The sequence below is a fragment of the Camponotus vicinus genome, unplaced genomic scaffold, assembly GCF_025532165.1.
Source record: "Camponotus vicinus isolate PSW18456_S1 unplaced genomic scaffold, iyCamVici1.0 SCAF_13, whole genome shotgun sequence".
NCBI lineage: Eukaryota > Metazoa > Arthropoda > Insecta > Hymenoptera > Formicidae > Camponotus > Camponotus vicinus.
Genome location: NW_028141949.1, coordinates 11,932,717 through 11,952,908, shown reverse-complemented (window position 1 = coordinate 11,952,908; position 20,192 = coordinate 11,932,717). Strand labels below are relative to the sequence as shown.

The window sequence follows — 20,192 nt, the reverse complement described above, 5'->3', positions numbered from 1 at the left end:
ATTAAAATATGTTTAAAAAATATAAAAAAAGCTTAAAATAACATTACATTTTTTAGGAATCTTTTTTTGCTATTTTTGTAAAATTAAATATATGTAAAATATCTCCTTCATAAGAATTATATATATGTATATATATTGCATGCATTATCTTATTTACTAAAATTTACAATACAAAAGAATAAATATATATTTGTTATTGACAATAAAATAATTATTTATTTTTCGTTTAATTGCTTTCTAGTCATATGTGACTACTCATTAACATAATTACATAATTGCATAATAACATAATTTGCATATTTTGTATCACTGTCGTACAGAATACATGACTGTAAAATAGGATAGAGATGTGTTTGCTAGCTGCAATGAAAAATGATTGAACTATTGCTTTTGTTTAGTTTCTTTCAAAGGACCCCGCACCATTCTTATGGGAAAGAGTCTTTCTGCGAATTTGGCTAATTTTTGGATATGTTGTAGTATCGTGATTCTGAATAAATGTCTCAATGGGCATTACTTAATCCTATGAGCCGTTTCCGCGCTACAAGCCCTGGAAGGTCCAGATTTAACATGTAAAGGTATAGGCTTTTCGACTCTATATATGTGACCCATGGTCGAATGTGCGTGCGTATGCGTATGTGTATATTAAACTTATCATACACATTATAATAAATTCACTTTAATAATTGACATACATTAGAAATCCACATACGCTGGACTGTACCACGTACATCCGTTGTCTTTATACGGCTCTTAACAATAATTGACATCAATACAGTTAAGACGCAACAAGATACAACACACGCGCGCGCGCGCGCGCACACACAACACACACACATACGCACACGCACGCACATATATAGAGTCGAAAAGCCTATACCTTTACATGTTAAATCTGGACCTTCCAGGGCTTGTAGCGCGGAAACGGCTCATAGGATTAAGTTGTGCCCATTGAGACATTTGTTCAGAATCACGATAACTACAACATATCCAAAAATTAGCCAAATTCGCAGAAAAACACTTTCCCATAAGAATGGTGCGGGGTCCTTTATAACACATTCAATTTGATATATAAAATTAATGTATAAAATTTTACCGTAGCAAAACATTGAATGGATGCTATAAATAATCTACCAATATTTAGACCAAAAGTTTTGTTGCTTCTTTGTATGAGAATCAATATCAACTTTTGTATGTTTAGCGGAGTTACATACCATTGAATTTTATATCTACATATAACAATGATATATGATGTATTAATAACTTGAGAAAAATAAAAGTTTTTCATTTTAAGTATAATAATTTTCAGCATATGAATATATTCGTTGTACGTATTAATTTTCATCTTTATTATTAAATTCGTAAAACGATATAACATATATTATAAATTATAATATTTCTTACGCAGCAACATATATATAATTATAATGATTTGTAATTTCTTGTCCGACTAAGTTTGCTATGAACATGTATAAAAGACTAATACATGCAGCTACAAAGGATATTAAAAGTTCGTCAACATTACGTGTTGATGATACAATCTGAAAAAACTAACAATTTGAGATAATTTTTTTCCCTTCGCTATAAAATCCTATTTAGAAAATTTACGATATATACAATAAAGTTTGTTACGAAATTAAATTTATTTAATTACAAATTAGTTTGAAACTACAAGTATATTCATGAATAAAAGTGCTTGTATTAAAACAGCAAAAGATCTTTTGCTGTTTTAATATAAACATGAATATACATGTAGTTTGAAACTAATATATATATAACTAATATATATATATATAAACTAAAAAAAAAATATACATATATAATGACAGATTCGCAATTAAATGTCAATTGTCAATCTTTACATAAATATGTATCCTAATTTTGTTTTAAACCGATTTTAAATTAGAGTTGCATAGTACGCAACATGAAACAATATTCGCAAAAATATTATCTTGTCTTGATTGGTAATGAAAATTTTTAAAAATTTAATTTGTGACACACACACACACACACACATTCCTTTTCATTGTTTTTACAGCAGTTGCATGCAGTGAGGCCAGTATGTAGAATTACACATACACATAATCAGAGAATGTATGTACATATGGTGTACTCAATTGTATATTAACTTTTATTATATCGTTCTTATTGTATTGTTTTTAAATTTTTTAATATAAATATTTTTATTTATTATATAAAAAATTTCAAATTTGTATAATATAGTGTTTAGATTTCTTTCTCATTTAATATACAAATACATATATTTTAGTCTTTCTAAAAATCAATAATCTTGACAATTTTCGACCTGGTGCTGCCTTGATAACTAAATTAAAAATCTTGTCTTAATTTCAATTCAAATATCAACACAAGACAAGACAAACCCTTGATATCGAAATTTTAAACGTTCAATAATTCGCAAAATATTACAGACACAATTCTATTTATAATTCTTCTTTTTCTATTATTCTATTTATAATTTTATAAATTATCATATAAATCAGATAAACATTTAGAAAAAAAATAAAACACATACATAAAATATATATCAATATATATATACACACACACACACACACACACACACACACACACACACATACAGGGTGTCCTAGACCACCCGTACACCCCTTTTCTTTCAAAAACTAAGCATTTTAGAGAAAAACGTTTTCGACAAAAATTGTATGGTTTCGAGGGGAACATGAGATGGTGTCATTGGTTTGACCTTGGATGACATCGTTAAGGTGAGGTCAAGGACACCTTTAATTTCTTAAATGGAACTACCTATTTTTTATTGCATATTCTTATAGCTTATGTCGAGAGCTTTCCAAAACATTATAACAAAGTATTTTTTCATTGAGTACTTTTCGAGTTATGAGGCTTAAAATAATATCTTAATTTTACATAAATCATAAAATATCTAGTAAAATATTCATTTTTCGATTATCTTACCTTAATACTTTTATATGCAAAATAATGAGAGGAATCAATTGGTGTAAAAAACAACTATGTTTTTTCTTTACACCAATTGATTCCTCTCATTATTTTGTACATAAAAGTATTAAGGTAAGATAATCGAAAAATGAATATTTTACAAGATATTTTACAGTTTAAGTAAAATTAAGAAATTATTTCAAGCCTCATAACTCGAAAAGTACTCAATGAAGAAATACTTTATTATAGTGTTTTGGAAAGCTCTCGAGATAAGCTACAAGAATAAGTAATAAAAAATAGGGGTTCCCATTTAAAAAACGGAAGTTGACCTTCAAATGACTGAAAATGACCTTGAAAATGACCTTTAATGTCGAATCCAAGGTCACTATTAGATAGCCCCCTTTGTTCCCTACAACTTTTATCGGAGTCGTTTTCCTTCAAACGTTGATCCTGAAAAGTTATGAGGGTCGAACTTATAAAATGGGACACCCTGTATATACAGGGTGTCCCATTTTATAAGTTCCACCCTCATAACTTTTCAGGATCAACGTTTGAAGGAAAACGAATGGTCTGTACAAACTTTGTGAGTAAGTTCCAGGGACCTATACAAGCAGAAAATGTCCCATAAACATGGGGTCGGAAACGCTTGCTTCTGGAGTTACGACGGTTCGAAGTTTTCCTGCAATAGCTGGAGAAATTATCACGTCAAATCGCATAGGTGTTACAAAACTGTGTTTAAAAACATGAATGAATCAAATTATTCATTTGATGAACTGGCGGATATCCATCTGGTGTATGGCCGTACCGGTGGAAATGGACGGTTCGCCAGACAATGCGGCGACGTGTGCAGGCTTCCTTGGAATCTAACGGAGGCCATTTCGAGCATTTGCTATAGCAAGTGTACTGTCCTGTTATGTCCGTAGCAAAACCGAGGAAATAAATAAACACAGTTTTGTAACACCTATGCGATTTGACGTGATAATTTCTCCAGCTATTGCAGGAAAACTTCGAACCGTCGTAACTCCAGAAGCAAGTGTTTCCGACTCCATGTTTATGCGACATTTTCTGCTTGTTTAGGTCCCTGGAACTTATTCACAAAGTTTGTACAGACCATTCAGGGACACCCTGTATATGTATATGTATTAAATACATATGTGATACATACAATTATAAATATATTCTGTCCTGGATCTTACATTACATTGTAATTATAAATAATTTACAGCTATGTTTTAGGGATATTTATAATTAAATAAAGTTTTAAATTAAATTATTTTAATTAATCATTTTAAAAATAATGGAGGAAAGATAAATAAGAAAGATATGTTATAATTATTTTAAATTTCATATTATTTGTATATTTCTTATTAATTGTATGAATGACTAAAATTTGTTTGTGTGTGTGTGTGTGTATGTGTGTGTATGAGTTGGAAAATGCGATTACAAGTATATTAATATCAAAACTAAAACAAAATGTTATGTAACTCAGTAAATATATTTACTAACCCAAAAAAGAGAAAAAATTAAACTTACTCGAAAAATATTCAGGCTTAAAGTCAACACTCCAAATATTATTAGAAAGAAGAATGATATCTCAAATTTAGATATCAAATATGTACAGAACCTTTAAATGTAACAAAATATTACTGTGCATATTTTACACACATGTGTTATGAAATAAATACTAACTCCATAGCTTTTCGATGAATATCTACAGCACTTTTTATGCTCATATAAATCAAATTCCTGTTCTGCAGGATAATATCTTGTGATATATGAATCATTATTGCGTTCTCGATACGGTAACTGTAAATAATTTAACTACTATAATTGTGAGATTATTTATCTATGTATATAGTGATGTCTTAAATAATAATTCCAAAGTTATAGAATTATAATTTTAACGAGATACTACTACAATAATGCATATTTCAATAAAAAAGACATAGCATTTTCGTAATATTACACAAATGTAAAACCAAAAAGATTTGTATAATATAAAAATAAAATTATTTTTTTCTTCTTATACTCTAATCTCATTATTACTTAAAGCTTCTTTTTTATAACAAAGCATAATATTAAGTTTGGACATATTTATATAATCTTTTATGTGTAAGTTATACAATAATTTCATTTTTAAAGTAGATTATTTAAGTTTTGTTATAGTTATAATATATATCTTGCAGAATAAATCTTTAGATTTGTATCAAACAAGAATACAGTTTTTTTATTTCAAATTTGTAATATTTTATTTTTATGTTTATTATTTTACCTAGCAATTGCAAACATTGCGCACATATATTGGAAATATGCGATCAGCGTTGTCCCTGTTGCTGCTACTGCAATAAACGCTATACAAACAGCTGCATTTATATGTAGTAACAGGCAATAAAAATATTTTTCTTTATCAACAAAATATTCAATTGAAAATTGTATTTGATGTGATCGAGATTTGTTTGCAGATGAAATAATTTGCAAAATGTCCGGCCATAGTTGAGCGCTCGTGATAACGAACACACTGCAAACAATGAATACTAAATATTGTTATTCGCAAGCCATCATAAAATTTCTAATTCTCTAATTAAAATATTAAGTTACTTTATTATAAATGAATTGTAAAAGAAAATAATTGATACAAGATTGTTTTTAATTCAAATATCCATATATATGTATGTGTATGTGTGTATTTTCGTCATAATCATATTTGATTTCTTTTTAATACATATATACAACATACACACATATAAGTACATATGTGTGTGTGTGTGTATATATATATATATATATATATATATATATATATATATATATATATACATACATATATACGAGTGCGCGTGTTTGTGTGTGAGCAAAAATTATACATGCATTATAATTTATTATTTTCAACTACTAAATTATATTTAATTTTCACAACTGATTAAATACAAGTGGTTATAAATTCAAATGACATTTAAAAAATTAGAAGTGCATTACACATTCAGTTATTATAAATAGTTCGATATGATAATTATATTTAACAATTATTAATTCATCTTTCAGTTTTGTAATTATATCTTTAAAGTATTTTTATTCAAAAAATTTTAAACAATTTTGTTCCTTAATGAAAAAAAAACAATTGAGGAAGATAATTATACAATAAAAGTATTTTAATTTTGAAAATATTATTTGCGTAGTAAATACTTCTGTACTGTATATATATATATATATATACAGGGTGAGTTTTAATAATTGTGTCAATCTTTTTATCATACGGGAGATTACCGATCGCAATTTTAATAAATTGATTGATACATAGATGTCAGTTAATTGAATCGACCGTATCGAAGGCCGAAATGTAATGTGTACAATTAAAGCAAGTTAAAAGCTGAAATTATATAGTGTGGATTTATTATTATTATTAAAGCTACGCATTTATTATTATTATTTTTTTATTATTTATTTCAAGAAGGCAGAAATACTACATACCTTTAGCGTATAACAATAATAAAAATTTTTATCATAAAAATAAATGCGGAATTTGAAATAAAGTTTGTAACGATGCACCTCCTGCACGTTACATTTGTTCCCGACATGCGATCCGCCGGAAGCTGCCGCCCGGCAGAACACCCGCCGGGCAGAGGCAGGAGCGCGGTGCGCCCACATTTTTAAGCGTTTGAAACGTACCGGCGTTTGAAACGTATACGGCTTTAAGCCGTTAGGCTAAATTAGCTGGAAACCACCGAGCGTCGCCGATGCGGCCCGAACCGCCGACCGGCGAAAACCCGCGTTCGGCGCACTTCCCGAACCTCTCCGAACGGGCCCGATCGTACCGTTTTTCCGAAACCCGTTCGGAAGGGGTAATACCGCCGCGCGCCGACGCGGGTAATTAGCCGGTATAAAAAGGCCGCATTCGGCGAATTAAGCACCTATTTTTCCTATCCGCTCACGCAAGTGAAACGATCCGAAACCTAGACCGCTCCAAAGAATTAGCCAGCTTTCAAGATCCGGAGGTAGAGAGAACTCTTCCTCCATCGAGCACTCTCGATTCTTGACACAGGCTCCTTCCATCTGAGCAGTATCCGACCGAAAGGAAACCGAATCAGAGTGCACTCCGATTCGATCGAGGGATCTCGATATCGGTCAAACCATCCAACCACCTAACGCCGGTGCAGAAAATATCGAGGTAGAGAGGAGAGCTACCTCGGACGAGTTGTTCTCGTCGGCACGACGTTCCTAGGAACCTCCTATCTGAAACCGGGAATTGTAAAAACATTTCCGCGAAAACGACGCTATGATCCGCGTAAAAACGGGGCTAGACCTATCGCCCAGACCCGCGACAAAAACCGCCGAGACACGCGCTACGTCAAACGGTCATTGACCGCGGTAAATTGTAAACACGTGCGGCATACGAACGTCATAGCGTGCGAACGCGTTTCGAGATATATCGAAACGCGACTTAAAGCTGCACCATCTCACGTACCGAATTCGGGTGCAGACGAACGAACGAACGAATACTTCTGATTCGCACATTTATACTCACGCGACACAAACACACACTGTAACATGCAATAAACTCTCGTTCTTTCTTTTCATTTACACACGCTCTCGTTTATTTCCGACCGCCTACCGGACTCTGATCCCGACTCCGACTATCCGACGGCAAATCGCGCGGAAGTCGTCCGTGACAAGTTTTACATAAAACGTTAAAGTGTTAAATTTGAACTGAATTTTTAAATATGTATTCTTACTGCTTTAATATATTAAATATGTATACGCAGCTTTAATAATAATAATAATAATAATAATAATAAATATAATAATATATATATTTAATAATAATAATAATAATAATAATAATAATAATAATAATAATAATAAGTGCGTAGCTTTAACAATAACAATAAATCCATACTACATAATTTCAGCTTTTAACTTGCTTTAATTGTACACATTATATTTCGGCCTTCGATATGGTCGATCCAATTAACTGACATCTATGTATCGATCAATTTATTAAAATTGCGATCGGTAATCTCCCGCATGATAAAAAGATTGACACAACCATTAAAACTCACCCTGTATATATATATATACAGGGTGAGGCATTTATAGTGACACAAGCAATTTTTTCGAAAACGAAGCGAGATATAAAAAAATGTTTCAAATAAAAGTTTTATGGCTTGAAGGGGGACATAAGATGGTGCCATTAGTTTGACATTGAAGAGTCACCTGAAGGTCACGTGAAGGTCACCTCCAACTTTTTAAATGGGATACCCTACATACTTTTATATATTCTTGTAGCTTGCCTCAAGAGCTTTCCAAAACACTATAATAACGTATTTTTTTATTCAGTACTTTTCGAGTTATGAGGTTTAAAGTAATATCTTAATTTTACATAAATCATAAAATATCTAGTAAAATATTCATTTTTTGATTATCTTACCTTAATACTTTTATGTACAAAATAATGAGAGGAATCAATTGGTGTAATGAAAATACACAGTTGTTTTTAAGAAAAAATATGTAATTGTTAATTGCAAATTACATATTTTTTCTTCTTCTTCTTCATAATTTATAATAAATAATTTATAATAAATAATTAATTTTTTAAGTATGTCATTATACGTTTCATGTTTTCTACCGCATTCGCAATGCGAAGGTTTTAGCCGATCGTTCGTCTTATCTCGCGTCAATCACGCGCCACGCGCAAGTCGTTTGTTAGATGTCGCGTGTCGCGTTTCTGGCAACATAACTCTTGTGGTCGCGCAGTCTCCGCGGTCCGTCGCTTCGCGTCGAGTCATGTGCTGTTTGCATTCGCGTTTCTTTGAAAGTAATTCTTGGTATCGATAAATCAATAGTGAGTGAATAAACAGTAAACTCGTTATCGCGTAATCTGTATTGTGTCAATCGAGTGTGAGACTAATAATCGAAAAAATTTCAATGTGTCGCGCATCTCTAGCAATCATAACCGTGCAGCAGATACAACAATACATAGCATGAAGATTCGCTACGCTGCTACAAGGTGAATGAGCAAGTGAGTAAGCAGGTGAGTGAGTGAGTGAGTGATCGAGAGAGTGTGAGTGAGAGACTGAATGAGAGAGTGTATGAGTGTTGCGTAAAAGAGAGAAAGAGAGCGAGAAAAAAAGTGCGTGCGTGTGTATGAATGTCTGTCCCTCCTACCCTCCCTCTCTCCCTCTTTCTCTCTCTTTCTCTCTCTCTCTTACGCACACACTCCGCCATACACACATCGCGTGTAGCAATCAGCTGATTGCAACGTCGGACGGCCGGCGATCCGGAACAACTTTTCATTATTAAAATAACGTTATTTTAAGCAACACGTATTTCTGACGTAATTCTAAGACATTTTCTTCTTTGCCAAAATTTTATTTAAAGCATAATTTTATGTTATAAGATAAAATAGTTAGCGACTCATGCGGTGATAATCACCCGTCGGGCGGTCAGCTGCGCCCGCGCTCGCGGCACGCCGCGCCGCTCCTGCCTGCCTTCTGTACCCGACGCGTGATTTACTAACTATTTTTGCTCATAATTCAAAAACTACGCTTCAAATCAAATTTTGGTAAAGGAAAAATTGTCTTAGAATGGTGTCAGGAATATGTCATTTTATAGACGGATCGTTTTTCAGGATCGCCCTGTATATACAGGGTGTCAGGCAATTTTTGACCTTCACGAAGTAAGAAGGTAGATTGGCTCAAATTAAAAAGGAAGGACTTGTACTGTTTTGTGATATTCGCAATAATTAACGAAAAATTAAATAAAGAATATCGGCCAATCTGCGTGAGTAGAAGCGCGCGGCGACGAGAGTCGTCCAAGGGGTGTCTCACTGACTAAAAATTTGTACATGTATTGCGAATTATCAGGTAATTTCAGGTAATTCCATGTAATGCACCATGTACTCTAAGTAATGCGACGTAATACGAAACAATTCCATGAAATATAAAGTAATTATATGTAATGCAAATATATTTATTTATAATTTTTTATTTTGCAAAATATACATATTATAAATTTAAAAAAATGTTTTATTTTAAACTTACGAACATGAACACATATAAAATACAAATAAAATTAGTACAGATCGGAATAAAATCATTAATGATTTTATAAATTATAATATTTAGTTATACATATATTTTTTAATTATTCATGTATATATTTATTATATATATATATATATATATATATATATATACATGAATAATTAAAAAATATATGTATAACTAAATATTATAATTTATAAAATCATTAATGATTTTATTCCGATCTGTACTAATTTTATTTGTATTTTATATGTGTTCATGTTCATAAATTTAAAATAAAAGATTTTTATTCTAAACTTTACACACACACACACACGTATATACAGGGTGTCTGATTCCTGAAATCAAACGAAAAGTAGTAGTAGATTAGGTCAAACTGAGAAGAAAAGTCCTCTACCATTTTGCAAAATTCGCAATAATTATTAAAAAATAAGCAAAAATGTCTCGGTACATGAGAAGCGGTAGATCGCTTGTAGTGTCTGATTATTAAGTGATCAAACGAAAAGTGGTGATAGATTGGGTCAAACTGAAAAGAAAAGTTCTCTACCATATTGCAAAATTCGCAATAATTATTAAGTTATAGGCAAAAATGTCTCAGAGTATAAGAAGCGGTAGACAGATCGCTTTTCATGCGCTGAGACATTTTTGCCTATAACTTAATAATTATTGCGAATTTTGCAAAATGGTAGAGGACTTGTCTTTTCAGTTTGATCCAATCTACCACCACTTTTCGTTTTATCACTCATTAATCGGACATTGCGAGCGATCTACCGCTTCTCACACATGCGCCGAAACATTTTTGCTTATTTCTTAATAATTATTGCGAATTTTGCAAAATAGTAGAGCTTTTCTTCTCAATTTAATCCAATCTACCACTACTTTTCGTTTGGTCACTCAGGAACACCCTGTATATATATATATATATATATATTTATTTATTTATAATTTTTTATTTTGCAAAATATACATATTATAAATTAAAAAATGTCTTATTTTAAACTTTGTTCCAATTATTAATTAAAAAAAAAATCTTATTTTAAACTTACGAACATGAACACATATAAAATACAAATAAAATTAGTACTAAAATTAGTAATAAAATTAGATCGGAATAAAATCATTAATGATTTTATAAATTATAATATTTAGTTATACATATATTTTTTAATTATTCATGTATATGTATATATATATATATATATATATATATAAAATAAATATATACGTGAATAATTGTTTATTTTGCAAAATATACATATTATAAATTTAAAAAAATGTCTTATTTTAAACTTTGTTCCAATTATTAATTAAAAAAAAAAATCTTTTATTTTAAACTTACGAACATGAACACATAAAATACAATTATACATACATACATACATATATATATATATATATATATATATGTACACATATTTGAGTTACATATAGTTAATCATTATATATTCTCTTTAATTCTTTGTATCTTTTTTTAATTAATACTTTTCATGTCTATTTAAGGAAACGGTTCGGTTCCAATTAGAGTAACTGGTCCAAAGAATAAGTATTCATTTTGTATTATTTGAATATCTGTTTGTTTAGGCCATTTATAAACATCTAATTTGGATTTTAAAAATTTAATTTTTGTAGAATTTTCAAATATTTCAATGACTCTTCCAATATAGAATGTGTTATTATAATAGACAGCATAATATTTTTCCTCATCCAAAAGTCTTAAATTGGAAACAAACTCTTGAGAAATTATTTCACATTCATTTACATGCTGTTTGATACGTTCACAAATTTCAACAAAGTTTGTGATTTTCGTTTGATTTATATCTAAAACAAGATTTCTTTTTGTCTTTGTTCGATCTAATCTGCTTGGAAAATTTGTTATTTTTTGTGGAAGCTGGATAATTTCATCAGAATTGCTGTTGTCATTTTGATTTGCCTCCTTAGTAATTTCACTCTTAGAAAAATCCGAGGAAAAATCCAAGAAAAGACTTGCATTATGTGATGTTAGTTGATCATCCATATAAAGTTGAGTACATATGAAACTAGAACTTTGTGATACATTTTCAATAAAATTAATTTCTTTTTGAATCGAATCATCAACACTTGATGAAGAACATAATGAGACACTTGATAATTTTTCAGCTCCCATACATGTATTTTCTTGAGTGCATTATCATACGGAATTATGACGACATTGTTATTACATTCATCAAGTTGTTCATTAATATTTTTTTCTATTACATTAGATTTTGGATTTACTTGAAGAAAATTTAAAATGTTAGAATTTTTTACCATATTTTGAGACTTTTTATTTTTAAAATGCGTTTTAAAATGCTTATTAAAATTTGAAAGAACCCATTTATATTTATTATTTTCAATTTATGTAAATGTTTTAGAAAAAAAATTGCACTCTGTGCAATTTACATAAGCAGTTTGATTTTTTTTCTATGCTAATATTATCTAAGTTAGAAAGAGTTTGTGATTTTTTAGCTTCATCATAATCGATGCTTTGTAAGAATTTAATAATATAATTTGAAACTACGTTTTTAATATGATTAACAGCTTTAGATTTATCGTCTTCAGTTAAATAAGAAGATTTGTTTTTAGATGTATTAATTGTATCATCAAAATTATTTTTATTACGTTTTATATTTCTATCTTTATTTAAGCATTTACGTTTATTAGACGTGCTTTGATGTTGTGTACTAACGTCACATAACATTCTAAATTTTGTTCTTGAGTTTTTTCAAGAATAGTAGATTCAAGAAACATTTTACTACTTTTAATTAATATATTTAATAATTCTTTATTCTAAATAAAATTTCAAAATATTGTTCTTTTGCCGTGTATATACCAAAAAAATCTTTTTTTTCTTCAGGAATTAACAATAAAGTTAACTTTTCTTTGGCAAAAGTCTTTCTTCGTTTATTTTGCTTATTGATGTGATATTGTCATATCCAGTAAAAAGGAGAAGTTGCTTCAAATAATCAGGAGATACAATATCTTGTAGATTGAACTTTTCTATAAGTTTAACATCGACAGTATGCGAGTGGAGATGGTTCTGAACGGCCGCACATGCATACAGACACTGTGTACCGTCCAAAATGACCCCCACTCATCCCCATTCCTATGCTATCGATGCTGCTTCAGACGTAAGCGCGGTAAAATGCGAAATAATACAACGTAATGCGAAGTAATTCGAAGTAATGCAAAGTAATTCAAAGTAATTTGAAGTAATGCGAAGTAATGCGAAGTAATTCGAAGTAATGCATAAGTAATTCCAGGAAAAATGTACATGTATTGCGACAGTGAGACACCCCCTGGGTAATCGCTTCGGATGTAATAAATCTACTCTGCAGCAGATTCGTTTTTCCCATTACACGCTTCGCTCCCGCCCTCCTCGCTGTTAAATTTGTCCGATATAAAACGCAATTTGTTCGCTACTTGTACGCCAACGGAACAAGATAATCTTACATAATACAGAAACAATCCCGAGAATTTGCGTGCATGATTAATTAATTATCTGAAAAACAGCTTTTTCCACGAATATAAGAGAGAATCGTCTATTCTTTCGTTCCGATCGGACAAATTTAATGAATGTATCATGTTTTTATTTTTACGTACGCGATGTCGAATTTGTGCGCGCGAAATGTTGAGGATAATCGGCGGAATTTTCAAGCAATCTCATGTAAGTTTCGCCGGCCGGTGCATTTCATTTGCACGTTAATTAAAAATAAATTTGACCTAGACGCGCGTGCAGAGAGAGTATATTGCACTCGATATCTCCCGACCGGGGTATTCGTACTCGTTAGGGAAATTCCAAGCTCTCGGTACTAATTGTAAGTACAAAATAATAGATGCAACGAGTTAAGCATCCGTGTTTTTTTTTATTTAACAAAACAGTTTTTGGTAATTATGCCTAAAAAGGACCCACCTTCGCACAAATGTGTTATTGACGTATGTTGTGAAGATGTTATCCCTGATTAACATTCTGAAGATTTTAGCCGGCGGTCGTTCTTTATTCAAAAGTTATTAACAAATAAATGTGAGAAATATTGACATAAAGATTCTACTTTATTTGTTCACCGATTTGCTTTATTTTTAAATATGTTATAGGGAAGATTTTCCCGAGTAATTTCGTATATATATATAAGGGTCGGACTCAAATAGTTTTGGAGATATAGGCTGAAAAAGGATAAAAATAATAAATACAAAAATAAGGTAAACCTTCGGAAAACCTACTTATATGAAATAATGGGTAAGAATACCCAATTTCTACGTATTTTTACCTCCTGAACACGAATATGAAACTTAAAAATAGCGGTCGAACTCGCAAGTCGAAGAAAAACACAAAAAAAGGTAAATTAAAGGTAAATAAAAAAAAGGTAAACAATTTAAATTTATATAGAATTTAATACAATTTAATACAACTAAAAAATATCACAAATGTATGTGTACACACACACACACACACACACGCGGGGGTGCAAGGGGGGCCTTCGGCCCCCCCTCCCGCAACCACCCCGCCGGTAGGCAAGGTGGATCTATCTTGTAGATTGAACTTTTCTACAAGTTTAACATCGACAGTATGCGAGTGGGAATGGTTTTGAACGGCCGCACATGCATACAGACACTGTGTACCGTCCAAAATGACCCCCACTCATTCCCATTCCTATACTATCGATGCTGCTTCAGACGTAAGCGCGGTAAAATGCGAAATAATACAACGTAATGCGAAGTAATTCGAAGTAATGCAAAGTAATTCGAAGTAATGCGAAGTAATTCGAAGTAATTCGAAGTAATGCATAAGTAATTCCAGGAAAAATGTACATGTATTGCGACAGTGAGACACCCCCTGGAGTCGTCCCACTGTAATCTTATACTAGGCGCGCGGCGAAGCGATGGGCGGATCGCTCTCCGAGACATGATGGTGGCGTGCGATATATCCCAATACCGAGCCGAAAAATGACCCGTCCTTTTAGTGGCGAGAAAATGATGCGCTATCATTTCCACACCACCTTGCGGTAGATAGCATGGTGCGCTTTTGTATAGTGGTTTCCCCCATAGGCCTATTCCACTCTCAATTTAAATATTTGTGAAAATTGTTCAAAATGCCGTTACTGTACGCTGAATGTATCGTAAATGTAAAAAATTGATGATGACAGTACCTTCACAAAAATTGATCCGTGGTTGAAAATCCCTCGATAAAATGTGTTACACACGTTGGTAATGATACGGACCGTAATCCATTACACGTAAAGCGTGATGTACTGCGTATCGCGAAAAACCAAATTCGTGTGCCACATGACGCACGCTAGTTCCAGGATTTTCATAAAATGCTTCCAGAATCCTTTCTTCATCTCGTACACGAAGACGCACTGCTGGATCGGTTATTCCGATATTATGCACGACACCCAGTTTCACATAATTATTGCACAACACGTAAAACCGTACGTCCACTTGGTTTTCGTGCACGCCCGGGAAATCATTTCACGTAAATTGCGGCCGCGCGATAAGTATTTTCTCCCGCTGGCCCGTATGCCACAATCATATCCGTATATTCGTGCAGAGTACACTTCATTTTCACTGTTAATTTACTATGCGAACACAAGATTTTTACTGAAACCGTCTCAGCTCTCGCAGGCTGTTGCCAGAGTGCATACGCCAGCAGCACGCAACTACAGCTGAGCGGACATGTGAATATAATCATAATGCGCAGGCGCCGAGCTCACACGTACGCTTCCACTCGCATGTCCGCTCAGCTGTAGTTGCGTGCTGCTGGCGTATGCACTCTGGCAACAGCCTGCGAGAGCTCAGACGGTTTTAGTAAAAATCTTGTGTTCGCGTAGTAAATTAACAGTGAAAATGAAGTGTACTCTGCAGGAATATACGGATATGATTGTGGCATACGGGCTAGCGGGAAAAAACTTATCGCGCGGCCGTAATTTACGTGGAATGATTTTCCGGGCGTGCACGAAAGCCAAGTGAACGTACAGTTTTACGAGTTGTGCAATAATTATATGAAACTGGGTATCGTGCTTAATATCGGGATAACTGGTCCAACAGTGCGTCTTCGTGTACGAGATGAAGAAAGGATTCTTGAAGCATTTTATGAAAATCCTGGAACTAGCGTACGTCGTGTGGCACATGAATTTGGTTTTTCGCGATACGCGGTACATCACGCTTTACGTGTAACGCATTACGCTCGTATCATTACCAACGTGTGCAACACATTTTATCGAGGGATTTTCAACCACGGATCAATTTTTGTGAAGGTACTGTCATCACCAATTTTTTACATTTACGATACATTCAGCGTACAGTAACGGCATTTCGAACAATTTTCACAAATATTTAAATTGAGAGTGGAATAGGCCTATGGGGGAAACCACTATAAAAAAAGCGCACCATGCTATCTACCGCAAGGTGGTGTGGAAATGATAGCGCATCATTTTCTCGCCACTAAAAGGACGGGTCATTTTTCGGCGCGGTATTGCGATATATCGCACGCCATCATGTCTTGGAGAGTGATCCGCCCACCGCTTCGCCGTGTGCCTAGTATAAGATTACAGTGGGACGGCTCTCGTCGCTGCGCGTTTCTACTCACGCAGATTGGCCGATATTCTTTATTTAATTTTTCGTTAATTATTGCGAATATCACAAAACAGTACAAGTCCTTCCTTCTTAATTTGAGCCAATCTACCTTCTTACTTCGTGAAGATCAAAAATTGCCTGACACCCTGTATATATATATATATATATATATCATATTTATAACTCTAAATTTATATATTAATTTAATACTTTACAGAATTTACAAGAATTTTTCTATAAAGAAATTTCCAACAGCAAATTTATCAAAAATGACACAAAAATTTAAAAAAATATTACTTACTTGTCAATATAGTCGTGTAATATTTGGCGTTTCTTCCGTATCTTTCTATGATAGCAATTTCATTACTATCTTTCAAATCGTTAAAGATACGTTGGAGCTGTTCCATTAAACCTTTCACCTGTTTCAACGAATCTTCATCATTTATATTAGTAAACACGAAAATATTAATGGATGTGAAATGCTATATATCAGGAGCATTTATTCAAACAGATGTAAATAGATAATCAACTTACAGTTTCACTATTAATGCAAAATGAATGATATTTTATTGTCATGCAAATGAAACCAAATGCAAAAGATAATACTTCAAGGACAACATTTGCAGTACATTTTGAAGTTACAAATGTTGTAAACTGTAATAAAATAAATTTTTATATAAAAATTGAAAATTTTTCTGCGCAAAGCATGTCTTTATTAATATAAAATAGTTTTATATTTTTATAACTACATTCCATCTATGGTATATACATATATATATATATATATATATATATATATATATATATATATATACAGGGTGAGCCATTTTAATTAACGCACGCAATTATTTCGGAAACAAAGCATTTTAGAGAAAAATGTTTCAGACAAAAGTTTTATGGTTTCGAGGGGGCCATAAGATGGTATCATTGGTTTGACCTTGAAGAGTTATTTGAAGGTCACATGAAGGTCACCTTCAATTTCTTAAATGGAACCTACTATTTGTCATTGCATATTCTTGTAGCTTATCTCGAGAGATTTCCAAAACACTATAATTAAGTACCTTTTCGTTAAGTACTTTTTGAGTTATGAGGCTTGAAATAATTTCTTAATTTTACATAAACCGTAAAATATCTTGTAAAATATTCATTTTTCGATTATCTTATCTTAATACTTTTATGTACAAAATAATGAGAGGAATCAATTGGTGTAAAGAAAACATATAGTTGTTTTTAAGAAAAAATATGGAATTGTTAATTGCAAATTATATATTTTTTCTTCAAAACAACTATGTGTTTTCTTTACACCAGTTGATTCCTCTCATTATTTTGTACGTAAAAGTATTAAGGTAAGATAATCGAAAAATGAATATTTTACAAGATATTTTACGGTTTATGTAAAATTAAGAAATTATTTCAAGCCTCATAACTCAAAAAGTACTTAACGAAAAGGTACTTAATTATAGTGTTTTGGAAAGCTCTCGAGATAAGCTACAAGAATATGCAATGACAAATAGTAGGTTCCATTTAAGAAATTAAAGGTGACCTTCATGTGACCTTCAAATAACTCTTCAAGGTCAAACCAATGATACCATCTTATGGCCCCCTCGAAACCATAAAACTTTTGTCTGAATCATTTTTCCGTATCTGTCTTAGGTACAAAGAAATTTGGGTGCATAGATTAAAATGGCCCACCCTGTATATCTAGTGGATATCTCTGGTAGCTACTTATTAGATATAGATAATATATATACATATGAATGATATATACATATGCATTTACTAATTATCTATAGAGGATATGAACCTCATATAGACATTTAGACATTTATTAGATATCTATTATATAAATTTTTCCGTGTGGATATATATTTTTCATATTGTAAAAAGATACTGCATGGTGGCATATGAAGTATATACGATGACACATATAAAGAGTATGACACACATAGCGAGGCATTTTTCAATCGATTCTTCCTTAAAACGAGAGTCGAAAGAGCAATTGTAAGCTTATCGAAGAAATATTTATGTATAAATGTGTGTAATACAAATATAATAATTAGTTCTAAATGTAATGTACATACTTTTAGCAAGATAAAATGTAAAAACTCAAAAGAAAGGTTTTATTATCACTTCTATTTCTCTCAAACTTAGTCCGAAGGATCATTTATATTTATGAGCAATCATTTTTGTTTATGATCAAATTTTCATTAAAAAAGCATGAACTCGAATTTAGTTCAAAATCACACAAACTATAAAATAGTTTAATAAATATTCATTAAAAAATATATAAATATATGTATATATAAATATATGTATATATAAATATATATATATATATATATATATATATACAGGGTGTTTCATTTTAATCCGACCAGTCGAATATCTCGAAAACCAAGCCTGGGAGAGAAAAATATTTCTGACAAAAGTTGTTTGGTTTCGAGGGGGCCATAAGATGGTGACAATAATTTGACCTTGAACAGTCATTTGAAGGTCACATAAAGGTCACCTTAAATTTCTTAAATGGAATACCCTATATATTTTTGCATATTCTTGTAGCTGACATCGAGAGCTTTCCAAAACACTATAATTAAGTACCTTTTCGTTAAGTACTTTTTGAGTTATGAGGCTTGAAATAATTTCTTAATTCTACATAAACCGTAAAATATCTAGTAAAATATTCATTTTTCGATTATCTTACCTTAATACTTTTACGTACAAAATAATGAGAGGAATCAATTGGTGTAAAGAAAACACAGTTGTTTTGAAGAAAAAATATGTAATTTGCAATTAACAATTCCATATTTTTCCTTAAAAACAACTATGTGTTTTGTTTACACCAATTGATTCCTCTCATTATTTTGTACATAAAAGTATTAAGGTAAGATAATCGAAAAGTGAATATTTTACAAGATATTTTACGGTTTATGTAAAATTAAGAAATTATTTCAACCCTCATAACTCAAAAAGTACTTAACGAAAAGGTACTTAATGATAGTGTTTTGGAAAGCTCTCGAGATAAGCTACAAGAGTGTGCAAAAATATATAGGGTGTTCCATTTAAAAAAATTGAAGTGACCTTCACGTGACCTTCAAATGACTCTTCAAGGTCAAACCAATGATACCATCTTATCGCCCCCTCAAAACCAAACAACTTTTGTCTGAAATATTTTTCTCTCCCGGGCTTGGTTTTCGAGATATTCGACTGGTCGGATTAAAATGAAACACCCTGTATATATATATATATATATATACGCGTATATACCCTTACAGAATATAATATTTTAAAATATTTATTGAATTATTTTATATGTTTGTGTAATTTTTAATTAAATTTGATATACATATACATACATATATATATATATATATATATATATATATATATGTATATAATTTACATGTATGTATATAATTTACATGTATGTATATAATTTTTATGTATGAATATGCATATACGTAAATATATATACGTTTGCATGTTTATGTATACCTGAAAGATAATAAAGGTTATCAGAATACTAAAAAAGAAGATGAATTGAAGTCGAGCAAATTTCGATTTTTGATAAGGCCATAGACCAACTATAAGCAAAAGGGCACGATTGAGACTAAAATACTGATCTTCGATACTGATCAT

General features: G+C 31.5%; 1 protein-coding gene across 1 annotated transcript; it reads right to left on the bottom strand.

Annotated features, from left to right (window-relative positions):
- Nucleotides 1-306: 306 nt before the first annotated feature.
- Nucleotides 307-20,192, bottom strand: LOC145963780 (uncharacterized). The gene is made up of 9 exons (XM_083086012.1): nucleotides 20,049-20,192; nucleotides 17,091-17,210; nucleotides 16,858-16,975; nucleotides 5,201-5,462; nucleotides 4,618-4,734; nucleotides 4,462-4,552; nucleotides 1,402-1,547; nucleotides 1,094-1,226; nucleotides 307-360 (listed from the first exon to the last, which is right to left on the bottom strand). Exons 1-9 carry the CDS (start codon nucleotides 20,190-20,192, stop codon nucleotides 307-309), a joined length of 1,185 nt encoding a protein of 394 aa, XP_082942138.1.